Source organism: Sceloporus undulatus, chromosome 5 (genome assembly GCF_019175285.1).
Source record: "Sceloporus undulatus isolate JIND9_A2432 ecotype Alabama chromosome 5, SceUnd_v1.1, whole genome shotgun sequence".
Classification (NCBI taxonomy): Eukaryota; Metazoa; Chordata; class Lepidosauria; order Squamata; family Phrynosomatidae; genus Sceloporus; species Sceloporus undulatus.
In genome coordinates this window covers 27,149,895-27,177,115 of record NC_056526.1, presented here as the reverse complement: position 1 = coordinate 27,177,115, position 27,221 = coordinate 27,149,895, and the positions used below count along the sequence as shown (strand labels likewise).

The following is a 27,221-nucleotide window of genomic DNA, read 5'->3' as shown; positions in this document are numbered from 1 at the left end:
TTGAGCTTCCCAGAGTCTGGGAAACAGGAGTGAGAAGGCAAAATTAGCCTCTGTATAACAACTCTATTACAGTGGCAATAGATTTATTAATCCAGCCAGGATTTTTTTTAAAGGAAACTACACCTCAAAGTGGTACAGAGACAAGAACAAGGAGTTCTAATACCCGACACTTACAATTAGCAGCAGTTCCCTGCCAATGCAGTTCTAAGAGACACGCATCAACTGGAATATCAGCAAAAACACTCCACCCACACTCATCACTGAATACAAAGAGTGCTAGCAAACTTTACATGGAAGGGTTGGGCTTTGGCAAAGCATGCTGCAAGGATCCCAGAACTATTTTTAATGTGCAAGGGGAGCTCAAGACTGGCAGATATGCCATTATGAATACTAACAGGTTTTTTTAAATAAAGTAATTGATGATGAAGATAATGACAACTGGCATTCTGTACTGCGGGTACAGATCTATAACTACTCTGTATTCAATAACACTACAGTATATATTCACAATTGTGGCACTATTGCCATAATCATAAATGCCCTCTCCCCAACCCACATTAACAGACTGCAGCTGCACCAAGTGATGCAGATCTATTCATCAGTCAATAAGGGTGCAGCAGGATGATGTTTCCAGCCTGCTCCCACCAGTGAGTGAGGCTGCAATAGCCAAGAGAAGGACTCCTGTTGCAATCCCTTGATGCAACCTTGCTCAGTGGTAGAAGGCACCTGTAAACATCATCTTCCTGTGCCTCAATCACCAGTTGAACAGGCCTCCATCACTCAATGTGACTACTGGCTGCAAAGGTGGGATTGGAAGGTTGGACCAGGAGTAGGGTTGCCATAAGTCAGGACCTCCAAACCGGGACAAATGTAGGACAAGAATAGGACAACATTTTCAAATGTAGGACAACATTTCTAAAAATGGAGGACACGCAAAAAATGGTGATTTAAAAAAAATGTTAATCTAAATGCATGTTTCTTAGGCATGATCAAAATGGAGGACATTTTGACATTATTCCTGGACAGATGTCAGGAATGTAATTCCCTTTCTGGCCACACACACACATCAATTCTAAAACACACACACACATAGCACATTTACACTATCATTTTCTCTTTCTTGCTTGCTTCTGTTAGATTTTTAACACTTTTGCCTAATGAAGATGTCAGTGGAGCTTTGAAAGCTTGCATGATATATTTTGTGCATTTTGGTTGGTACTATACAGGTATCACTGCATAGTAGATTTTGGCTGTTACTGCACTTGTGTGTCCAATTTGTTAGCATAGAATATTTTAATATGTGTGAACATTCTTGACAAGTGTAATCCTGAAAGGTAGACCATTATGTGAAGAATCATAATGACAATACTAGAAGTTCCAAAAGGTTGGAATTAACAAATAGAGTATGGGCAAGTCCTACTCTCCACTCTCTCAGCCTCAAGGATAGATGATAGGTCAGGCAGCAAACCTCTTCAGAATACAATCTTGCCAAGAAACCCCAGGATAAATTTGCCTTATTATGGTCTCAAAGTGCTTTTCAGTTCTAAGTCTCTGGTGCCACAGCCATTCTGCAAACTACAATTCCCACATCCAGACAGGGCTGCCATAGGTCAGAAAGGAGTTGAAGGCACACAATAGCTACAACAAAAACAACAGAAGAGGAGGAAAGAAAAGAAGAAGGAGGGAAGAAGAGGGGGCTGGCTTGGTGGCTAGAGAATTGGAGGAGCCAGAATGGCCCTGCAAACCCAGTGGGAGACCTTGGGCAAGTCACACTCTCTCAGCCTCTTAGGAGAAAGTAAAGGCAATCCTCTCCTCCTTTGAAGAAACTATGCCAAGGGAACTCTACACAATTACAACAGAAGAGGAGGAAGAGGGGAAGAGGAGGAAATAATAAGAATAACTTTATTATGGCCATTTGGCCAGCACAATGACAAAATTCAAATTTAAAACACATGATAGGTTCATGTAGAGGCAGATTTGAAAGTATAAACAAATGACAGTCTGCAGGATCAGGCAAAGACACAACAACCCTTGGGTCCTCCAGGGAAAAGAGGAGGAAAGAAAAGAAGAAGGGGGAAGAAAAGGAGGAGGAGGAAGAAGAGGAGGCTGCCTTAGATGGAGGAGAGAGACGCCTGGGGCTTTTTCTCCCTCCTCCTTCCCCCCTTCCTCCTCTCTCCCAGAAGCCATAGCCACCTGCAGAGCAGAGAGGAGCCCCAAAGGAAAGGAAAAAAAAACAACAGACTTTAAAGGGAGTCCCTTGTGCCTGCCTTTTGCCTTGGTGCTCAGCAGCCCTTGGGGACGGAGGCTGGGGGACAAAGGAGGCTGCCAGACCAGGAAGCCCCTGCCATGCTCCTTCTCCTTCTCCCTGGAGGCAGACATCTTGGCTGAAGAGGAGGAGGAGGCGTGACTAAGGGGGTCACATGCGGAGAAGGAGCCAATCCTGCCTTCTTCCAGGCAAGCAGAGCTTGTCAGTCAAAAGTCTTGACTGGAGATTGACAAAATCTGGCCTGGAGTCAGCAGGAACCCGGGAATGAATGGGCAAAACGGGCGGGAAACGGTTTAAACACTCCAATCCGTGAATTTCACGGGGGCAGCCGGGTTATGGCAAGCCTAACCAGGAGACATTACATTGTTATACATTCGTAACTAAGTAGACAAGTCAGTAAACTGGCAAATAATAATAAGTAACAGTGGTCATAGTAATACTGTACCAGTTAACCACAATGAACACAGTAATAGAACAATACACAAAATATTCAGGGGTAGCTGTGCCAGCCATATAGCAAATCCAGTAACATAAAAATTCCACCAAACAGTGATACCTTTATTGGACCAACCAAAATACACAACATGCATGTTGCAAGCTTTCAAAGATCCACTGGCTTCATCATCAGGCAACCATACGGGGGGGGGGGGGAATTGAAAATGTTAGTCACATGCCTGCATTTTGCTGTTTTTGTTCCCAGTTCAGATGGCATGCAAGAGTATTTCTTACAGGTTGGCACTTCCTCCTCCTGGCCATGGGCATACTGGGAGATTCACAAAGTCCAGGAAAGCTTGCAACATGTATATTGTGCATTTTGCTTGGCCTCAAAAAGGTATCACTGTTTGGTGAATTTTTTATGTTATTGGAGAACAATACATGAAATATTAAAAAACTGATGAAGGCATCATCAGAGAGATCCATTGGTGTATCTCTCTCTCTCTCTCTCTATATATATATATATATATATGATATTTTCCAAGCCATGAATGCTTGAATCCATGGATATAGAGGGCCAACTGTACTGTGTTAAACTGACCTTACAGTCATATCTTATAGCCATCTTTGCATTCATTATGTTATAAGGATGGCTTTACAACCATCTTTTCATTCAACATTTTCCCCCTTTGCTTGAGATCATAATATTATGCCTTCATCAGTTTTTTAATATTTCATGTATTGTTTTTTGTGGGTTTTTCAGGCTATGTGGCCATGTTCTAGCAGAGTTTGTTCCTGACGTTTCTCCAGCATCTGTGGCTGGCATCTTCAGAGAATGTTTGCCTGGAAAGGACTTGGCTATATATATTGTGTGACCTGGAAAGGCAGGAGTGATTTGCATGTATATTGTTTGTTGCTAATGGCAGGCCTCAGGGTGTGAGGGCCTGCACAAGAGGATTAGTGTCTGCTTGATAGTGCTCATTGTCTGCTGGGAGATTTCTCATTTGCATTTGTTGAGCCTTTATCTTGCTGTCTTTCAGGACTGGTAGCCAAACCTTGTTTACTTTAAGGGTTTCCTCTTTTCTGTTGAAATTGTCCAGGTGTTTGTGGATTTCAATGGCTTTCCTGTGCATCCTGACATGGTAGTGGTTGGCATGGTCCAGAACTTCAGTGTTTTCAAACAGTATTTTATGCCCAGGATGGTTTGTGGCATGTTCAGCTACTGCTGCTTTTTCTGGCTGACTCAGTCTGCAGTGTCTCTCGTGTTCCTTGATTCTTGTTTGCACACAAGTAGACATTAATCCTCTTGTGCAGGCCCTCAGACCCTGAGGCCTGCCATTAGCAACAAACAATATACATGCAAATCACTCCTGCCTTTCCAGGTCACACAATATATACAGTATACCCAAGTCCTTTCCAGGCAAACATTCTCTGAAAATGCCAGCCACAGATGCTGGCGAAACGTCAGGAAGAAACTCTGGTAGAACATGGCCACATAGCCTGAAAAACCCACAAAAATCTATGGATGCCAGCCATGAAAGCCTTCGATTTCATGTATTGTTCTCCAATAACATAAAAAATCCACCAAACAGTTATATATATATGTGTGTGTGTGTGTGTGTGTGTGTGTGTGTGTGTGTATATATATATATATATATATATATATATATATATATATATCATGGGTCACCTATCGCCAACACCTACAACTCCTTGAACGCTTTCATCAGCGCTGTTTACGCACAATTCTAAATATACACTGGACTGACTATGTGACAAATGTTGCTGTCCTTGAGCAAGCAGGGATCACCAGCATTGAGGCCATGCTACTGAGGACGCACACGTTTCTAGCATGAAGGACCATTGCCTCCCCAAAATGGTATTCTACAGTGAACTCACCATGGGTCAGCGTAAGAGGGGCGCCCCAAAGAAGAGATACAAGGACTCCCTGAAACAACATCTCAGGCTTGGCCAATTTGATCACCAACAATGGTCTGCCCTGGCCTCACATCAGGAGGCATGGAGGCACACTTTCCACGATGCTGCAGCCTCTTTTGAAAGCTCATGCCAAACAAACCTCGAAGAGAAACAACAACGCAGAAAGAACCACAACCCGGAAACATCACCCAAGGAGACTTTCTGCTGTGCTTTCTGCAACTGGACCTGTTTGTCCCAGATTGGCCTTTTTAGTCACCAATGCGCTTGTACAAAGCGCGGGATGAGTCCTTCCTAAATCTTCGTTCGTGAAGCAAAGCCAGAGAGAGAGACAGTAGCTCCCCCTTATCTTTTGTACAGTTTTTGCCCTCCACATTTGCGGTTTTCACTTCTGTGGATTTAATTATTTGTGGATTTTATTAATATCTTTTCTACAGAAATCTCTAGGTCTTCTGGCATGAATCTATGGTCCACCTTTACCAGATGTTGCATTGGAGGACCTAGAGATTCCTAGAGAGAACCCTTCTCTAGGCATTTGTATGTCCTCCAACACAATTCTATGGTGCGTTTCTAGTGAATGTAGACAACAGAGTTTTGCAGGAGTACCTAGAGATTCCTAGGCAGGTGTTCTCTCAGGTTAAAAATATGAATGTTTTTATTTGTGGTTTGCTGACTTTTCACTGGGGTCCTGTGCCCCTAACCCCAGTGAATGTGGAAGGCCCACTGTACATTTAGTATATTTCTGACTGATCATGCAGGGGACTACCCAAAGCCGGATCATCCCAGGCTGCTGCCACACTTTGGAATTTATGCTTTTTCTGAATATTTTCAAGCCGTGGATGCTTGAATCCATGGATAAAAAAATCCGTGGCTAAGGAGGGCTGTACTTCATATACTCAGCACTCTCAGAAAATAAAGCAGACTGACACCACTTCAACTGCCTTGACTCAATGCTATGGAATTCTGGGGGTTGTAGTTTGGTGAGGCACCAGAACTCTCTGATAAGGAAGGTTGAAAATGTCATAAAGCTTCATATACTAGAATTCCATAACATTGTGTCATGGCAGTTCAAGCGGTGTCAATGTGCTTTATTTCTGCAGTGTGGCAGCAGCCTCAGAGACAAATGAATGGCTGAGAGTGCTGAGTATATAGAGCCCAGCCCTCCTTATCCACTGATTTTTTATCCACAGACTCAAGCATCAGGATTGAAAATATTCAGAAAAAGCATAAATTCCAAATTGCAAACCTTGATTTTCCATTTTATATAAGAGACACCATTTTGTTATGCCATTGGATTGAATGGTACTTGAGCATCCATGGATCTTGTTATCCACGGGGTCCTGAAACTAATCATCAGTGGATAACAAGGGCCCACTATATGCCTCTCCCATGGGAATAATAATAATAATAATAATAATAATAATAATAATAATAATAATACTTTTATTTATATCCCACTTTTTGTGAAAACAATACTCTTGAGGAGATCCCACAACAGAGCAACATCTCTGTATACATGCATCCCTTCTCATATTCACATGCTACGTAAAAACAACAACACCAACTCTAGACCAGGGGCTTGTGACCATGTTGGATACCAGTTCCCATAATCCCTGACCATTGGACATGCTGGCCAGGAATAATGGGAGTTGAGGTCCAGCAACATCTTGAGGGCTATATTCCCTTCCCTTGGAAAAAAAATTCTTAACCTAGCTTTTAAACACACTGACTGCAATCCTGGGCATGGTTAGTGGCAATGTATCTATCTGGATGCAAAGAAGAATCTTGCTTTGAATGTCTGGAGACAGATGACAAATCGGGTTTCCCACCCCATGCCCAAGAAACTGAAAGCAGTTTGAAACTGACAGTGGTTGTCTAGGGTCCTTCTGACTTCCACTTCCCATTTGACAGAGGTTGTAAATTGGTGTAGTGTTGTGGATTTCATTTTTTTAAAGGCCTGCCAAACCTGTTGGACTAGAGGCATCAGGGCCAGGAAAGCCCAGGGTCAGCCCTGCAGAAGGCTCTAGGCCTCTCAGAGACAACAACAGCCAAGGCTGGGAGATTCAGGGGGCCAGCCAGGCAGCGAGTTCAAGGGGGCATCCACACTGGAGAAATAACCCGGCTTGGCACTGCTTGAACTATCCTGGTTGAAGGCTATGGAATTCTGGGAGTTGGAGTTTGTTGTGGGGTCAAGACTCAAACTCCCAGAATTCCATAGCCTTCAACCAGAAAGTTAAAGTGGTGCCAAGCCGGGTTATTTCTCCAGTGTGGAAGGGCGTTCTCATGGCCCAGCTGGGAACCTAAAACCTCGTCTGCAGAGTCTCAACCCAACGCCCCAAAGGTCCTGGGTGCAAAAGAGGCAGAGCTCCAAAACACACTGCAGAGCCAGCCAACAGGTTAAAGCGGTGCCAAACCGGGTTCTCTCTGCAGTGTGGCTGCAGCCTAAGAGCCGGGAAGGAGTGGAAGGCCTTACCTGCTCGGTGGCGCTGGGGCAGTAGGCGAGGAGGGCCAGGCTGGGGAGGAGGTTGAGGGCCAGGCCGCCCAGGGTGAGGGCGTTGGGGGCCAGCCAGGCCGGGGTCCGCTCCAGCAGCCAGGCCCAGTAGCGCTGCAGAGGCGGCTCCAGCAGCGAGCGGCCCGAGGCGGCGTAGCGGTGCTGCTCCAGGCGCCTCAGCTGCGCCAGGCTCAGCGGCTCCGGCAGCGCCATCCCCCCAAGCCAAGGCCCAGGCGAGGCAAGAGACCAGAGGCAGGAAGGAAGGAAGGAAGGAAGGAAGGAGGCTGGCCTGGTGGAGGCCTCTGCTCCGGCTGGAGGCGGGCAGCCAGGGAGGGAGGGAGGGAGGGAGACTTTGGCCCCGGCTGAAGGCAAGAGAGCAGGACTGCTCCAAGAACTGCCTTCTTTGCTAGGTTTCCCTCTGGGCAGGGATGCCCCAATGTTTCCCTCTGGGCAAGAACTGTCCTTTGTTTTAATGTGCCCTCAAAGCAGCAGCCCCCAAAGAGGCGCTCCTTCCCTCCTTCCCGGGGGAACCAGGCATGTCCTCCTTTTCCAGGACACTACCTCCATTTCGGCTTCCCTGTCCAGGAGGCATTCCCAAACCTCCTCCATCTTGTGCAGGGCCAAGAAGCAGAGGTTTCTATTTAGATCAGTGGGGTTTTAAAGCTTTTATTTGGTCATGCCCTCAGTTTTTCTGGCCTTGTCCTCCTTTGCGGCTAGGAGCTCTGGTCCCCCTGGTCTGGCCCCATTAAAGTCCCCTGTTTTGTGGACCTTGGATGTTCTTGTACTTTGCTCTAGAGAGGGTGACCAGACATGTCCTCCTTTGTCCTAGAGCTCAACTTTCCAGTCCAGGAGGACTTCCAAAAGGTCATCCATTTTGAGCAGGACCAAGAAGCTTGTATTTATATCTCTGTGAGTGTTTTGTAGCTTTTATTGTTGTAATGCCCTCCATTTTTTCCTTCAGTGTCCTCTATTTGGCGGTGCCTAGTCCTCCTTTGCAGTGAGGGCATCACCTGCCCTTTGGATATGTTTGAGGGAGAATGAGGGAGATAAAGTGGGGCAGGAAGGATGCAGGTTTGAGAGGAGTTATGGACACGGTGACCATCCATCCTCCTTTTCCAAGACATGTCCTACATCTTAACCTTCTGTCCAGGAGGATTTCCAAAACCTCCTCCATTTTGAGCAGGACTAGGAAGCTTGAATTTATATTTCTATGAGTGTTTTTTAGCTTTCATGTTGCAATATCCTCCATTTTTCTTGAATGTCCTACATTTGGCGATGCCTTCTCCTTAGGACAACCAGCCACCCTGGGCCTTGACCAAATAATGGGAAGTGGGCACAAGGATGGCAGAAACCGTGGTGCAAGTTGTGATGGCAAAACAAGTAGGGGTCAGAGGATGTCCCAACCACAGTAGAGGACAAGGCACTGCAAATGGTAGGACATTCAAGAAAAAGGAAGGCTGTTACCAAATGAAAGCTAAAAACACTGATATAAATTCATGGCATGTGGTTTATTTACAGCTATATTACACACACTGTATTTTATTATGTTTGTTGTTGTTGAGCCCCTTCAGGTCGTTTCAGACTTATGGTGACCCTAAGGCCAACCTATCAAGAGGCTTTCTTGGCAAGATTTGTTCCGAACAGGTTTGCCATTGCCATCCTCTGAGTCTGAGAGAGAGTGACTTGGTCAAGAGAAGAACAGAAATCTTATCTCCAGAGTCACAGTCCAATACTCAAGCCATGACACCACACTGGTTCTCATTATGCATATTTTATTATGTACTCAACCATTTTTTTCTGATGAACTTAATACCTTCATTAAAATGCATTGCTGGCTTGCCATATACTTAAGGGAGCTCTGGAGTTTATCATACAGGGAAAAAGGGAGTTTAAACAATGAAAAACCCATTAAAAATGTGCAATTGACATTAAAATGTGCTTTAAATGACATTAACACAAGTGCCATTATCCCATGAAGAACCAGGGCATAACCAGGTAAGAAACAGCAAAACATCATTCACGGGAAAATTCTGTAAATGAATTACTGTTAGTTCTTAACCTGGTTATTCACGGGATAATGGCACTTTAATCACATTTTGTCTCAACATCATGTGAAAACCATACACGTGCAATTGCAGGTTAATCACAGGTTATCCATGGGATAATAATGCTTCATGACGTCATGTGAAAACCATTCACACAATTGCGGGTTAATCACAGGTTAATCACCGTTTACACTGCTAATTTCTCCTGTGTGATAAACTCCTCTGTCTGAGCAGGACAAGTGCTCAACATTGTACTTTACTAGCAGACTCTTGACTGAATTTACATTTAAATTATTCCTTTCATTTTTCCAATTTGCTGAATTTAAGGGGAAACTAACACCTTAGCTGTCCTTTTTCCCCTCTGAGAAACAAATGTGCCTTGAGCTCTGGTGGCAAGTCCTGTCTGCTGTTGCTCCTAAGGGGGAAAACAAACAATGTTAGAAGGAGCCATCCTATTCCCCTATTGGCAGTGAGGATAGGCTGCCAAGCAGACATTTCTTGAAGGGGAACAGCAAACATGGTGCTACTTAATGTGCTTCTTAGTGGTGCTTAAAACAGAGGACATTTTGGAATTCCTTCTGGACAGAAGATTGAAATGTAGGACATATCCAGGAAAAAGGAGTGAATTAGAATAACAGAATCATAGAGTTGGAAGAGACCACAAGAGCCATCCAGTCCAGCCCCCTGCCATGCAGGAACTCACAACCAAAGCATACCTGACAGATGACCATCCAGCCTCTGCTTAAAGACCTCTAAGGATGGAGACTCCACTACACTCTGAGGGAGTGGGTTCCACAGGGGCTTTCTCTTTGTGCCCACTTGATAGAAATAAATTCCTTTAAAACTACACTGAACTCTGTCCAAACATTGGGATTAGGATTGAGATGGTGATATCAAGCTTTTGTGTTTGACTTGATGTTCACTGATATGAAAGCTTGTGATGTTAGGGTGTGTGCATGCATGCACAGTACAAAATTCCAGTATAGTTAGATATAAAATTGTGTAATACAATGCAAAATTGTACTTTTGGTTGCAGTCCTGAACGTATTAGAGAATAAATCCCATTGAACCCAACAGGGCTTTTGAGTAAACATGCTTAGGACTGCAACAGCCATGTGTGTGGGTATGTATTTGTCAACTTATGGCAACCCCATGAATTTCATAGGGTCTTTTAGGCAAGAAATATTTGGAGATGGGTTTGCCAGTACCTTTTAACATTCTTACAGCTCCCTAAAAGCAGGGGAAAGGAGCTGGATTCCTTCACCCAGTGCCCTCTATGTGCCAAATGATGGGATCATGGTGATGGCCATATCACTGATGTCAGGAATGTGACCACATGCCCAGACAACATTGGGTTCCTGACCAAAGAGCTGAGAGGGGTTTTTCTACCTAGTGTTTATCCTACACACACTAGACTCTGATCACCATCTACTCCCAAAAGTAACATTTCTCGAACTTTCCCTACCACTTCCTATCAGTGATAACTGGAATTCCTTTGGCTCCCTGGGAGCAGGTGGAATACTGGGAGAAAACAGAGTAAACTGGACTCTTGGCAGGCCAGATTAGGCCTAGTGTCCAGTGGCTCTGGTTCCTGCCCTAACCTGCCATTTCACAACTGAGTTTTAATACTGCTTCTAGTTATTAAGAGTTGCTTTGTCGTAATTTATCTGGACCTGTTATTGTTGTACCAATTACTTTACCTAGTTGTGTGCTAAACCTCTGAGTTTGGGCCTCTGCATCCCAGCTATGCAGTTTGAGTAATAACATAGAGACAACAACTTAAGAATGGTATTGGTAGCCCAGTGTGAAAAAAAAATACCCCAGTCATCCGACTATGTCTTAAACACTTCAGCTTTATTGTACATGACATGAGTAGCAGAGAGAGAAATGGGATTCACAAATGAATGGAGGAAAGAAAACCCTTCTAATGGAAAATGCATTCAGCTGAAATAACTGTTAAATGCTGCAAGTAACATCTACCAAACAGTCCTTTTTTTTAGCAGCCTATGAAAAGTGTTATATCCGTTATTTATCGAAAGAGGTATGTGTTTCCAGGCCTGACTGCATTGCCACTGGATTTAGCAGTATCTTCTTCTCACAAAAATAATATACCTAGCCATATAAGGTACAAACTAAAAGATTTAGCTCCCATGCTTTTTTTTTTTGCATAAAAAAGAGAAAGAGAGAGAGAGAGAGAGAGAACAGAAACACACAACAATGTGGAACATTAAAAATATGGTTAAACATCAATTTATTTCATTTCAATCCCAAAAAGCAATCCATGCGTGAATTTTCTTTCCACCAACAGCAAGAGAAAGAGGAGTCAGAAGAGGGAGGAGGAGGAAGAGGTGATATTATCAGGCCATGCTGTAGAAGTGCCATGGGAGTGCCATGATAAGGAGTTAAAATGCTTCAGTGCTGGCTGCCAGTTTCCAGTGCAGTGGTGGTGAAGCATTGTTGTGAGGCTCTACTTTTGATCAGGGTTGCTTGCTTGTATTTCTTGTATATAGGAATCAATGATATGTGGGGGCACGCCTTGCATTAGTAGTCTGAAGAAGGAAACCCCACCTAAGGACAAGGAATAAGGCAACAGTTAAAGCAAGCAAGAGAACAGGTGTTTGTCTTAAAAACAAAACAACAACAGAACAAAAACAGGTCTAGCTATGAGCAACCTTATCCTGCCTGCCATAACTAATAGCAGCAGTTTCAATGGAACTTACTTCCGTGTAAACAGCTTTAGAATTTGTAGAATCTGTATCTAAAATTTATAAATATGTACAATTTAGAATTTTAGAATCTGCTACATTTTTTTCCATTATGTAGAATGAGATTAATTCCTTGGTAAGAAATTCACTGAGAACTCTGTATTCCACTTATTATTATGGATGGAGATTAAGGACCAGTTAAGAACCCGAGTTACTGTTTCTATGGATGAAGTGGGGTGGGAAGAGATAATATTTATTTTCCCTAGTTCTGTGAGTGAAGATAGCTTACAAACTTAGAACAAATACGGATACAATACCATATCATTAAAACAGAAACGTTAAAAATATAATTAAACTGCAGATACTTAACAGAAACAGCCTCCTTCTGATGAATCATCCCTTTCTTTCTTATTCAGTTTATAAGCACACACCAAGTGAAATGGCCCCAGTGTGCTGGTAGTTTACATATCCTTTCCCAGCAGAACAAAGACCTTTACACTGTGATGTTGTTGGTTTACACAATGCTTGTAGTAGTAAAAGGTACAAGAAGATGCTGCTTATCTAGATCTTAAGATCAAACCAGTTGCCAAGAGAGGCAAAAGTGGATTACCAACAGCAACACACCTTCCTCTGCCTCTGATGGTGAGATTTAGTGCCAGCTGATGGCTTCCAGGTCATTGGGATAGTGAATCTGCTCTTGCTGTCAGTACCTTAGTACTTATTCTGAGGTAATGAACCTATTTCTTGGGGGGGGGGGAGGAGTTTATGGGGTCAGGAATCTTAAATAGTACTTTAAAATTGATTAAAACAGATTTACTGCCCCATTGGCATGCAAGACTAGTATTGTCTGCAATGCCTGACAGTGCTCCTCCAGAATATTTTCCTTGATCTATTTATATAATCAGAGATCCTGAGAACAAATTGAGGACCTTTTGCATGCAGAGCACATGCAGAGCAGATGTTCTGCCACCGATCTAGGTTTTGATCAAATTTAGATTGGCACAAGAAATAAATCATTAAGTCTGTGCAAGTGTGGGGCCACTGGCACTCCTATATCTCTTCCTTGCAACTCCCAAGTATTGCATTAGATGTTGGCATGACATCATTGCATTCATTGCAATCACCCACACTTCCCGACCAAAGCAATTGTGATGGGTAAATGCAGCAGTGCTGAACATTAAAATGCAATGTCACATCCTCTAGTTAAACAACATCGTCAGTCATGGATCAACCAATGGATGATGGCTGTTATCTTGTTGGGAACATCAGTATGTGTAAGTTTGCATTTTGCAAGTGGATGCTCCTTTTGGGGTGTTGCAGGGATTGGCATTCTCTTCTTCCCTCTGTAGTATGCAAAGGCCCTCTGCTGACTTACTGAAAAGGCCCTGATGCTGCTCTGCATAGCCAGTCAATTCTTCATGGAGAGCAGGCAGGATTTCAGAAGTATCTTCTCCTTGTTTTGTTGTTTTTGTTGTTGTTTGTGCCTTCAAGTCATTTCTGACGTATGGTGACCCTAAGGCCAACCTATTATGGGATTTTCTTGGTAAGATTTGTTCAGAGGAGGCTTACCATTGCTTTCCCCTGAGGCTGGGAGCATGTGACTTGCCCAACATCACCCAGTGGGTTTCATAGCTGAGCTGGGAATCAAACACTGATCCCCAGAGCCGTAGTCCAACACTCAAACCACTGCACCATGCTGGCTCTCACTAGCCAGATGCAAAAGGACAGTATCAGGACTAAAATCTGCCAGGGTCCTCCAGGGGTCTCACTACAACTAATAATTTTACATTTAGCTATGGGGACACAACCAGAAGCTTCTTCAATCTTGCCTGCTTGCAACAAAGCACAGAATGGCTGTGCAGGGCAGCTTGAGAGGGAGGAATGGCTCATCTTTGTGTGCAGATTCACATGCATATACTTGTGATGCTGAAGGGTTGTTGGATTGCAGCCTAAATATAGTTCTGCCCTTGAGACTTAACTCCTTGAGAGTGATCATGTGATTGTTTCAAAACTAGAACATTTCTGAACCCAGGTCTCCTGCACAGTAACTTAACCCACTTTCAGCAGTTTTGTAGTGGCAAAGATAATGAAGGCTGTATCAAGTTGTTCTAAGGAGAAGGGAGATAAACATTATGGCACACTTTGAATGCTTAAACCCCACGTAATAAGCACACTTGACTTGCTTCTAGATTGCATTGAAACTAAAAGAATTTATTCTCTAAAAATTCTGTTCAGTACTTGTGCACAAATGGTTTCTCTTTCCGTGTGCTGTACTTTCCAAATTCTAGCCTTGATCTAATTGATTTCTCTTTGCGTGTGTGTGTGGTAAGGCTGTAGCCATACAAAAATGAAAACCGATTGTGGATAACTTCAGTGTTCATAGCTACATATTATACAAACATGTTTTGACAGCTACATCTTTGCTTAAGTTCCTTGGATACTATAAGAATATTTGTAAGTTTAGCTACCTTATAGAAGAGCAACTGTATCTGAAAAGCAACACCTTTTCCCTTGATCTCATTGTGAATGGCATAATTATACTATAAGAAAGAAGTCCAGAAAACATGTGGGAAACTATAAGTCATACAATTTATTTCTGTACTAGCTCCACCTGTCCCTACAAAAGAGTCATGTTGAGGCCATTTATACAGTTAGCTAAATACAGATATTGTCCAAAACTGTGGGATGGCACAATGTGTAACCACTAAACCTATGACTTGTTTGATGTAAGAATGGGCCTACAAAGCCAAAGCATCATTTTAAAGCTGATAGAACACACCCACTTTCTCTTGAGCTTATTACGAATAGTCATGACCAATAGTTTTCACAACTTTTTGATTTCTCAAGGGTTCTCCTGGGGATAATAAATCATACAGAGATTAGAAATGACTCCAAAATAGGTTCATCAGTTTGTTGATGCTCATTAGTGGGAGTGGGGTGGGAGGAATAGTTGTACCTGCTATAAGGCATAAGGCACCTTAGAATGGTTACCATTTCTTGCAATATGTCTGGATGCAGTGCAATCACAACCTTTACTAACAAAAAACTTACCTTTTGATGCATTTCTGATTTGTCCTGGGAATCAGAAACACAGGGACCTTTTGAAGATGCATTTAATCAAACGCCTCCAATAAATTTCAGCACTACCAAGCCACATTTTACCACTGACCCTTAGGGAGGAAGACTTTTCCATACTGAACCCAATGAAAATATAACTAGCATTTATGTGCAGCCTACTACATCCAGCTGAAACCACATTATATAATTTTGATTCAAGAGTAACAAAAGGCATGTCACTGAAGATTTTTTTAAAAAAAAAACCAATCCTTTGGATAATGCTTTCCTAATCTTCTGTGAATGCCGAAGATAGACAAAGAACAAAATGGGCATGCTTTTAAAGCATTCTTTAAAGTTGCTGTAATGTAAAATGTTCAAGTAAAATTAGGTAATAGTGGGGTATCATTAGCATCATTTCTTCAGGCATCTGAACCTTGAGGCAAATAACTAGCTTAAGATGCTGGAATGCTCTGATATTTGGCTTGCTTATTGATGTATAGTAAGCTGTTAACCTGGCTCATGCTTTTTCCTATCCTCCTGAGATGTTATTTACATATGCTGTTAGTAAATTGTTGTATCACTGCAGACAAGTGCTATCACAAGCATTTATTGGGCAGATTCAGTGATAGTTGTTAATTATGAGTGCAATATTATAAAAAGTCAGTCTGTTACAACCTCTGTTTGATTACCCTATTTTCATTAAATGCCATAATGAAAATTATGCCATACGTCAATAGGCTTTGTATGACATGACAACAGACATAAGCTTCATATGCAGGGACCATATGAAAGCTTACCTTAGATGACACTATACATTCAAAAATCCTTACTGTGCAACTAAGGAAGAGAGAGAGAGAGAAGTTGTAAGCACTTAACTTGCTAAACACAAAACTACAGAACTCGAGTGAAATTATGTTCACAACTATGATAAGATGATGATTTAATCCTTAGTCATGTAAAACAGGTAAGAGAAAGAGAAGCAAATGGAAAGTCAAAATAGGCAGGGGTCCAGCACTACTTCAACATTACCATTAATACATTAAACTTTATTAATTATGCACAAATAAAAAAGGTTGGCTCTGGCAGCTAGAAGACACAGTGGAACCAACAGATTGTGCCATTAACCTAGGATCAAAACAACTAACTAAACTAAGTAAATAAATAAATAAATATATATATATATCCAGGATGTTTCTCAGTAGAGGGAAAAGCCACACACATAGCAATGAATTATAGATATATATATATGTCAAAATTCTAACAAGCAAAATTATCAAGTATTAACAGCACATTATAAAAATAACACAATTCACACACTATTATATACCTTTGTAAACATTGTTGCTATCATGTAACAAACAAAATTATTCTGCATGAGCTTTTTTAATACTATGTTTTCAGGGTGGTTAGAATGGCGCTGCCCTTGAAAAGAAATATCCATCTAGGTAAACTGGTTAGTATATATTGCAGATTGTTATTTACCTTATTAGATTAATAGCATAACCCTCTATATATTTTCTCAGAAGTAGGTCCAATGGAAGTTACTCCCTGGTGAAGTGTGCATTGTTAGTACACTTGTGTGTGGTCATTTTGATGCTTTTTAATAATTAAAATTTTAATAACTTAGATCTGCTCAGAAAACCAATGTTAATTATTGATTTAACACTGAGCTTTCGTCTTACAGAAAATGCTTTCAGATTAAAATAAGCTATCTAGACACATATTTGATGTTGGCTAAATGCTGCTAACAATAAGTAAAACAATTACATTACTGTAAAATGTTAACTAGAGAGGAGATTCTAACCTAATATTTCCATGATCTAAACATTAGTTCCTAGATTCTTGATTAATTTGGCCTGTTTTGCCCATGCCATAGCCAGTATGCCATGGAGCAAACATACAACATAAGAACAAATAGGAAATACACACTTCTCATGCAAACACAATTTATATAAGAAAAAGGGAATGAAATGGAAGGGAATTCCTAGTGGAATATGAGTTTAGAAACCTGTTTCTGCCCCGACAAGAAGATTGGTTCTCCTGGGGTCATTACTCCATGATATATCACTGTAGAATTAGAATATTTGTACCAATATTTATTATTGTTCCAAATTCTTTTGCATAATTGTTTAACACTGTTAAAGCTCCCCCCCTCCCTTTGTTTCCCAGTGGTCTTAACATCAGCTGTAATTTGCTCAGTGGGTTGCTACTGTTAAAGGATAACACATTCTTGAATCAACAAACTGAATCTCATCAATAACACCACAACAGCAATATGCTGGGAACATTTCTCAGGTCACAGTTCTCAAGTCACTTAATCTGGAGTAGTTCTGCTCACTTCAAGCTTCGCTTGAGAATAAGTGGTTACACAAGTTTTGGGAATTATCCAAAACTCCTTGGTCAACTGAACATTCTCAGGCTAATTTAATGGTTTTAATCGATTTTCAAGGAGTTTTGTCTTTCTCCTCAACTACCAAATAAAAGCCCTTGTGAAAAAACTGTAGGCATATATGATAAATTATTATTCTTAGGGCAGGGGTAGGCACCATGCCACTCTCCAGATGTTGACTGCAATTCCCAGCATTCCTTGCTATTTGATATGCTTGTCAGAGATGATGGGAACTGCACTCCCAACACCTTGTGGAGGGTCTACCTCTTGCCTAATGCCACTTGACTACCCTAGTCATTTTTCAGGAAGTTCCCTATAGCTTGATTCCTTATGTATTGCAAGACCAAATGCTGGGCAAGAACAATGATGCTTCCCTTACTTATAGCAGAGCTATTTCTCATGCTAGTCCAGTTGCAGATAGGAAGTACAAGGAATCTGGAACTGGAGCACACACATTTCTAATAAATCTTTCACACATACAAGAAATACATATACTCAGTAGCATCAACAACAGTAAAAAAAAAAAGGCAGGGATATAGCCTTAACATGATATGTAAAGATTTCTTGCACTAGGTAGGAAGAAACAAGCTGATACTAGTGCAGAAGGCCCTGCACTGACAAGACAGCACCAGACTAAGAAAAAATAACCAGTTAGCTACCCCCTTTAAAACATGATATATACATTTTTTAAAAAATCAAAACTTAATTATTTTTAAACCTATGGAAGCCAATGACTAAGCTTCTACTGATTTCAAAGGTCACGACTTGAATTTGTTTGTTCCAGTCACCAAAGAAGATGTCAAGCCAGAGATCTATACATACATTCTCATGGTTTGTTTGTTCTTAAACATTAATAGTGCCTTGGGAGCAGGGGAGATTTAGATTGGGGTTACAATACTGAGGATGGCAGGGGCTAAATCATTCCCATTGGTTCTATCTTTTTTACTATATGAAGAACTAGACTCTAATGCGAGAGTCCAGTGTTTCCTAAAAGGGTCTACTTCAATTCTCTTCATTTGGCAGGACAAGAGTCTGTCCAATTATTTGTCCAACTGAAATGCAAAGAAATTGGTATCTGGAAAAAGACATTTCATTTCCTGTAAGAAGAGAACCTAAGTAGGCATGAAATCACTTGGTTTCAGCACAAGTAAAAATATAGATGTTCTTAGGAAAGGTGATGGATAGCACAATCCCCAATACGTATCTACTCAGAAATAAGTCATTGAGTTCAGTGGGGCTTCATCCCAGACAAATGGGTATTGTTGTCTTTACCCTTAAAAGCATGCCCAATTCAGGAGGAAGGAAAATATCTGAATTGCCCAAAGGATATGTCATCAATCAGCCAGTTAAGTAAGAGTGTGTGGTTTGAGTTAATAAAACACAATAGTATCAAATGCCACAATGAGGGAGAAGGAAGGAAGATGCAGTAGAAAGGAGAAGACATAACTTTGCCATGAGATAGGGGAAAAACAATTTATCCTACAGCTGTGATGCAAAATTAAATTCATGGCTTCAACGTGCAGAATTTTTAGCTTTCTTGGTTAAAACAGAGTGATGTGAACCGAGATGCAAAGAAGGGCTAAAGGGCATGGAGGACTAAACAAGGATGAAAGAGCTAAACACATAGATTTTTAGATCTTTCCTTTACTGTTACGGATGAGTCATTAGAAGTGCAGACATTGTGTTTTCTGTGGTGGCATTTTTTTTAGTTTAGTTAGTGTTGTCAACAAAACAATTACAGATTGAATTTCTGAAGCAGTGTAAGATTGACAGTTGGAAGGCTTATCAGTTATAGTGACAGATTAGTCTAATTTGAACATTTAGAACATGAATCAAAAATGGCTTTTTACAGCTAATCATTTCTTATGTGCTTTGGAGAACTGAGTTTGATTGAAATGACAACATCTCTTCTGGGTAGAAAGATGGAGGACAGGAAAAGTCAAGGAAGAAATGTAAGTGCCTTATGCACAATTATATCTGTGCATGGATATTTTTCATCATGATTCACTTCTTTTAACCTAGGTTGCTGCATAAGATAAATGAGATATTACACACAGAGTCCTAAAGCAAGTGTACATTCTGTATACTAGTCATACACTAGATAAACTGAATTTGTTATATAAACAATGAATGATATCTTTGGTTTTTCATACTATAAATTATTCTTATAATATGCACCACTAAATGGTCCTTCCTTCTCTCATCAGTAGATTGTGGGAATTGCTTTGTCTGTTCTTTAAAGTTCTGTAAATTAAACCAGTCTGTCCAGACTGCTTTCATGTTAAAAATAGAAATGCAGACAGACCAAGTCTCAGATCTTCTATATATGTCATGTAGCTTAGCATTGGCATGACCCATTTATCTGCACCATTATATTCTTGACATTCAGAAACATAATCTTTCACAGGCCAGTCAAGCATAAATATTTAATCATTTTACTACTACTACAGTATATTCTATTGCCATTTAACTCATCCACTCTACCATCACTCCCAACAGACAACATCACAGACAACAACAAAAAATAATTAGACCTCTTCTTCTGATCTCTCTCTCTCTCTATTTTTACTACCCAAAACTATTTCATCCAGGAGAGAAAACCTTACCTTTAACTTCCAATTTGCATTCAGTTTCTGCCTCACCAAGACTGTTGATAGCCCTGCATGTGTATGTGCCACCATCATAAGGGCTGGGTTTGCGGATCTCCAAAGTACAAACACCCTGATTGCTAAACATTCTGTACCGTGGGTCATTCATTATAATTATTTTGTTCTTCATCCATGTTATCTTGGGCTGTGGTTAAAAACACAAATACACACACACACAAGTATGAAACTAAGGATGGGCAGGATATTTCTAGAGCTAGGTCATATTTTCTAGATACACAAAATGTATTTCAAACTTAGACTAGGCTCTACAGTTACAAAAAAAAAGCAAGTATAAAACAAGCAAAAACAATTTACAAGTTGAAGAGAAGGTATGCACCCACAGATAACAGAAACATAACCAGATCCCATCTGATCTTGGAAACTAAGCAGGATATGCCCTTGTTTGTAATTGGATGGGAGCCTGTGAAAGAATACCAGGTGCTGTATATGCCAGAGGAAGGAACTTGCAAAACCACTGCTGACTATTTCCTGCCTAGGAAAACTCTATGAAATTCATGGGGTCGCCCTAAATCAACAAGAGGCATGAAGGCCCTACATACAAGCCTTGTTTTTGTTTTTCTGTGCCTTCAAGTCATTTCTGACTTATGGCCACACTAAGACAAACTTATCATAGCATTTCCTTGGCAAGATTTGTTCAATGCGACGATCAGGAGCGCCTGTTATCAGCTCCGGCTGATACACCAGCTGCGCCCTTTCCTGGAAGTAAAGGACCTAGAAACTGTTGTACATTCACTGGTAACTTCACAACTTTATTTCTGTAATGCGCTCTACATGGGGCTACCCTTGTGCCTAGTCTGGAAACTTCAACTAGTGCAAAACATGGCAGCCAGGCTGCTCGCTGGAAACACTAGGAGTGACCGAATAAAACCCTTCCTAAAATCTCTTCACTGGCTGCCTATTACTTTCCAGGCACAGTACAAGATGTTGGTTATAATCTTTAAAGCCCTACATGGCTTGGGTCCTGCCTATCTGAGGGATCGCCTGCTCCCATATAATCTGCCCCGCACACTCAGGTCATCTGGGAGGAATCTATTGCAGCCTTTAAAAACCAGACTAACTGCTACCTCCCAGAAGGCCTTCTCTGCAATTGCTCCCAAATTATGGAACGGCCAGCCAGATGAGATCCATCAAATTGCCATCTTAGACAGCTTTAAAAAAGCTGTCAAGACGGATCTCTTCCGGCAGGCCTTTCCTGATTAAAGTGCCCAGCCACAGAATGACTCCCCTCACAACATGTATTAGCCCACCGCTCTGTCCTCGTTATATTTTTTTATTGTGTTTTCAATAGATATTTTAATTGTAACATGTTTAATCCTGTTTTAAGGGGGGGAATTTGGAACATAATGTTGTGAATGTGGATATTTTAATGTGTTGTGAGCTGCTTTGATTGTCTCGTCACAGAAAAGCGGGATAAAAATAAAAGTTTTATTTATTATTTTATTATAATGAGGGGTGGTGGGTTGCCATTGCCTTCTTCTGTGGCTGAGAGTGTGTGGCTAGCCCAAAGTTCCCCAGTAAAATTCCATGGTGAGTGGATTAGAAAAACAGTCTCCTGCAGTCCTAGTCCAATTACTCCGTTTGAAAAAGTCCAGGTGCATTAAAATACTCTTGCAGTATAATATACAGTATAATGTATGATTCTAACATGATGATTATTTTACCTTGGGATTTCCTCTGACACTGCAGTTCAAAGTTGCATTGTAACCTGAAACAGCGTATGTATTAGCTAAAGGCTGAGTAAACATTGGTGGTTCAGTGAAATTGAAATCTTCATAAACTGGGTTTTTGTAGACTTTACCTGCAAAACACAAGTTCAGAAACTTCTAGAAAACAGCATTTTGTAAAGTTTCAGCCCTCTCAGATGTGGTTATCTATTTATTTATTTTTTGGACAGGTATCTAATAATAGTAGCACAAAAATGTAGCCCACATTGAGATGACTATCATATATCCCTTAATTATATTTTCTACAACCATAAAGATTTCTGTTTTCACTAATTACCTGTTGTGCAATACTTTCAAACTCTCTTTGCTAAGACTAAACGATTACTCTTATTTTAGAGGACAACCCATCTTTCTCATGCACTTTTAAAAATAGTTGTTCTTTGTTCTAGAACAGTCTTATCCTACTTTGTGCCTCACACATGCTTTGAACTCTGCTTCAGCTTCCATTACCCCCAGCCAACGTGGTCAATGCTCAGGAATCTTGCTATTCATATTTAAAATGTCTGGAGGATACCAAGCTGGTGAAAATACAGACGGTGCTAGAATATTCTCATTCTGCAAAGTGTAATGAGGGCCAATATTTTCATATTGTTCAGTTCCATAGAACTTGATGAACTTTTTTCACTTACATGCTCTAAAAAATAAATAAATGTGGTAACATTTATTACAACCCAAACACAATCCAAAGAGATTTTGCACAGCCCTTTGACAAAAATTCTGGGAAAAAACCACAAAACTTTCCCCTCTCATACAATAATGTTGGTAAGGACTTTTACTAATCTTACACAGTCAGTCTAAGGCCATCTGTCCATTATAGAATTCTTCCTGCCTGCACCACTATCATGTTTTCCTTCTTTCTGTCCACTGATGGTAAAGGAAAGGAGGTTTGTTTGTTTGTTTTTAAAAGAGAGAGAAGAGATCACCCTTTTATACAACTGTTGTTGGCCAGGAAGGAAATGTTTATGATCCAGCCAGGATTAATATTCTGATGGGTTAGTATCTGCATTTTTAAGTATCTTTTCCACTGCTTATTCAGCCTGCTGGAATTATTATTCAGAATCCTTATTTTGCTGCATGCGCAATAACTTTTATGGAAAGGATGGGGACATGATTGTAGCCCAGGGGTACAGCTACAGGGAGGATGATGACAACCCTGTTTCATCCCCCCACCCATGTCTTTTTTCAGTTCCTAAATTTCAAGTATTGCAGAAAGTGATACATGGTTAATCATAAATGTCTAGAGCTTTTACATTTGTGGTATATGCATTCCCTTGGTCACTTTACTTACTCATTTTCTGTAGAGGCCTAAACTTGCCCAACTCAAGTTTTAAATTACTGCAATACCAGAAATACTAGAAATCAAGGTTAATATCATGAAGTGGGGTAGAATTCTTATTTGGGGTAGAATTTTCACAACCCACCCCCCAAAAGCTACATCCCTGTTGCAGACAACAGATTCCAGCAGATACTTTGTCTAAAACTTTCCTAGTTCTTTGAATGCTTACAGTGGATAAAAATCTTCCTCATGCATGGCTTTAAATCTCCCAGAAGCTCTCAAACATAGGATGCTAAAGTAGTTTACAGGCTTTGCAAAGGAGTTGGCTTTGTCATATATGCAGTGACAGGAAAGGTTCTAGTCACTTCTCTAGTCATCTTCCTCTTTGCAGAGAAATGTCAAGGCAGGGGTAGGCAACCTTTTTGAGCTGGGGGCCGGGTTGCTGTCCTTCAGACAACTTGGGGGCCGAAGCCAAAAAAAAATAAAAATTAAATATTTAAAAAATTTAAATAAATAAATAAACCAGGACAAATATAGGACAACATTTTCAAATGGTGGCAAAAAGTGGAGGACACGCAAAAAAATGTGCTGATTTTTTAAAAAATGTTAATATAAATGCATGTTTCTGAGGCGTCTATAGACAATTGCCCCCCTTGCCCCTGCGCGCGAGAGGCCAAAGGCCCCAGCGGCAATTGACGGCAGGACCGGGCTGGGGCCGGTCCCAAGGCCTCGCTGGGCCGCATCTGGCCCGCGGGCTGCAGGTTGCCTACCCCTGTGTCAAGGTTTAGTCAGAGGACCACGAATAAAGTTGAAATTTTTTAAAAAAATAAAAATTTACCTAAGCTGAATACTATTGTTGTGGACCAACTTGTCCTGAACACAAATTACAGCGAGCCCTTCCCTTATGCAGGGGATTAGTTCCGGATCTCCCTGTGTAAGGGGAAATCCACATATGCTCACGCCCCATTGCAAATTATGGGACATGTGCTCACAGTGTGGGGCAGTGCGTGCGCCATGTGTACACACCATTTCTTTAATTGTCACATGGCTTCAGTCTAAGCTTGAAGCTGCATATAGTGTGCCCACATATGGTGCGGGTGCACTGTATCAGCAAGACTACAATGGATTTTATGAGAAACCAAATGGCTCATCATGAGCACACAGTTGATGACTGATGGTGGACATCTGCACAATCAGTTCACAACGCTTGTGGGTTAGGCAAAATTTTATTTCAACATTATACTGAAGGCAAAAAACACAATTCCCATAAATAATAGGAGGTGAAGTCTGCATCCAAACAGTTTTAACACATGAATGGATTTCCCACTCAAGCAAAGAACAAGGACTGAATCTCGTGTATTCTATTCTATGGTCCCAAAACCTGTTCATGCACAATCAGTTTCAACACCCTTTTGTTACTGATATGATGGGATAGCTGTATACTGTATTTGACAAATTTCTCTTAGTATTTAATTTTTACAGTCTTAAATTCATTATGTTCTGCTTTGGTATAAGTCTGTGATTTCTTTGATTCAAAGCTGTACAAAAATTCATACACATTTCCATAAGAATTTCTCCTGATATTCCTGCATTTCCTCAAATAAACAGATTTTTGCAAGTTTCTCCTAGTACAATGTCACTCTTTATGTTATTCTCACTACTGTATGCATTTTTTAAAACTAGGGTACTGCATCACAAATTTCATAAAAGTACAAAAAACTCATGAGAAGTATTTAAAACACATATTGGCTCTAGAAGTGTGAATTAGGTAGGTTCTCATTAAAGTACAAATGGAACGGAGTTCTCCTCCTCCCTGATTCTGCTACCCAATGAACTTCAATTTCCCTTTCCTTTATCATTCTTCCTTTGCATATTTCACTCTCAGAATTTTAGAGTTGAGTTAGCTCACCATCCTTGGCAATCACAGCACTCTCTGTTGTCCTTGTTGCATCCTCACTGAGACCACACATGTTTTCAGAAAAGATCCGGAAGTAATACTCATTGCCAATGACAAGTTCAGTAATGGTAGCACTGGTTCGGTGGTAGTGTTCAATAACAGTGAACCATTCCTGCAAGAGGCAAACCCAAATTAAGTAGCTCAATGTAATGACAACTTTACTCACAATGAAAAACCCAGTGGACTTAATGAGACTCATTCCTGGAAAAGTGTGTACGAGCAAGGACTTAAACCATGACTGGGCAAAACGAACCCCTCCAATTGTTGGACTGTGGTCCAAAACACACTGCAGAAATAATCTAGTTTGAGACTGATTTAACTGCCCTCATCAGTACTAGAGAATCCTGGGAATTGTAGTTTATTGTGACACCAGAGCTCTACAGACAGAAAAGGCTAAATGTCTCAAAAGACTACAGTTCCCAGAATTCCCTAGCATTGAGCCAAGGCAGTTAAAGCGGTCTCAAACTGGATTATTTCTGCAATGTGTTTTGGACCTGTATCTCTTATCACCCCTAGCCAGCATAGCTAATAATGAGTAAGGCTGAGAGCTACAATCCAGCATCTGGAGGGCTGCATTTTGCTCATTCCACGCTGAATCATATTGTAAGAGCAGACCCATTGAATCAACAGGAACTTGATAAGAGAGTACTTAAGTAACTATCATTGGCGCGTTACACACCTCCATAAGGGACGTCCTTAGGACGTCCCATTTTGAAAAAGGGGCGTCTCTTCTAGATGCCCCTACTCCTATTACGGACAGAGTCTGTAACAAATGGCGGTGGCTATTCCACACGGCCGCCGCTATATTGACGTAGCGGACACTCTGCGTCCGCACGTCGCGCCCCGGAAGTGATGCCGCAAGTGCGCGTCTCTTCCGGGGAGCAAGAAGGAGCACGATTTTCGCGCTCCTTCTTTGCTGCATCCGGGAACTGCGCCGTTTGGCTGCTGTGGTTCCTGGATGCAGCAACCGGCGGCGGTGGCAGACCGCCGCATTTCGGCGGTCTGTAACCCGCCATTGATTCAATGAGTCCACCTTATTTGGGACTCAGGCCAAGTACAATATGTTACCAAGCACTAAGGAAGTTTATCAGTAAGTTTAGACTCAAACATATGAAACTATATTTTTAAAATATGGGTACTTATTAAATAAGTGTCTATACTGTTGTTCAATACAAATATGTTCAGGGAAGATCAAACAATAACATTAAAACAGTAAATAAAACTCAAAAGCTTGTAACAGTTATATGACGGGGTGAATAAAACAGTCTCTGCCTGGCACTGAACACCCTCCTTCCAAACAAAGTAGGTATTATATACTGTTCAGAGGTCCTTGGTGCTAGGAGGTTTTGTGGACTGAATAGAAGGGAATATTTTGCAAGTCTGGAGGTGCCATTGAATGGTTGCAGCAACATCAGGGGCCTCAAAGGCCAGGACAATCCTGGGATTATTAAATTTTAAGTCCAATGTTTTTCTGTATTCCAAGAAGTTCTAGTAAATAACATCAACAGAAGACATATATGTAGTACGGTTTCCTATTTTCAAAATGAGACAACAAATGAATCTCCCTACAGGTAGAGTTTCATAAATTAGTATTTGGGTTGGGTGCATTAAACATGTGGGGATTGTGTTACTTTGAATACAACTACTGGCCTCCACATGTGTTAGAACTTGCAGGATAGTGAGTCTGGCATCTAGGCAGGTATAAGCCACCACCTTTTGTTCTATGAAGTGAATAGTAAGTCATAAAAAAACAACTGTGGGCAATGGGTAGGATTCAAATAAACAGCCAAACCAGTTCTGCATGTTGAGTGGGATTTTCGATGTATTGTACATTTCTTAAGGTATATATTTGTTCAGTTTCAACAGAGGTTAGTGATATAAGAAAATCAACAGTGGTTGATATGTTTCAGAAGCATTCAGAAGTGTTCAGTTATAGTAAACCCTTTTTGGATAAACTATAGCTGAGACTCTGCATCAAGAGACATAGCTACGACATCATAGCTGCATCCCCCCCAAACTACATTTTAAGTCATTCAACCCTACAACAGAGGAATTTCCGAGGTGCTGCACAGCAGAACAGTACTGTATGTGACAACAATCCAGCATTCTCCTAATAGTAGGGCATGTTGAAACAGATAAAAGCAGGGATCTCTATAGGATCCTGATTTAGCTGCCTCTTTCACCATACCCATTACCAGCACATCATCACTCACTGTTCTGCTCTCCACAACTAGAAAATTCCTATGTTAGTGGGGCTGCACATCTTAAAAGA

The 27,221-nt window shown here is 41.1% G+C and overlaps 2 protein-coding genes across 3 annotated transcripts in view; both read right to left on the bottom strand.

Moving 5' to 3' along the window:
* CHPT1 (choline phosphotransferase 1) overlaps window positions 1–7,436 on the bottom strand; it is a 32,531-nt gene extending 25,095 nt beyond the window's left edge. The window contains exon 1 of one of the 2 annotated variants that reach the window (XR_006104123.1): window positions 7,110–7,436. Coding sequence is in view for 1 of the 2 variants with exons in the window: in XM_042469063.1 (XP_042324997.1) it covers window positions 7,110–7,340 (231 nt within the window). In the remaining variant the exon portion in view is untranslated. The remainder of the gene's footprint in view (window positions 1–7,109) is intronic. The other variant, XM_042469063.1, reaches the window with a different exon arrangement.
* Window positions 7,437–11,005: 3,569 nt separating this feature from the next.
* The window catches only part of MYBPC1 (myosin binding protein C1), a 116,970-nt gene continuing 100,754 nt past the window's right edge, over window positions 11,006–27,221 (bottom strand). Inside the window, 6 exon segments of the mRNA XM_042469062.1 lie at window positions 11,006–11,740; window positions 15,732–15,771; window positions 16,943–17,001; window positions 19,930–20,116; window positions 21,654–21,790; window positions 24,902–25,061. Of these exon segments, the coding sequence (XP_042324996.1) occupies window positions 15,751–15,771; window positions 16,943–17,001; window positions 19,930–20,116; window positions 21,654–21,790; window positions 24,902–25,061 (564 nt within the window). The 3' untranslated portion in view covers window positions 11,006–11,740; window positions 15,732–15,750.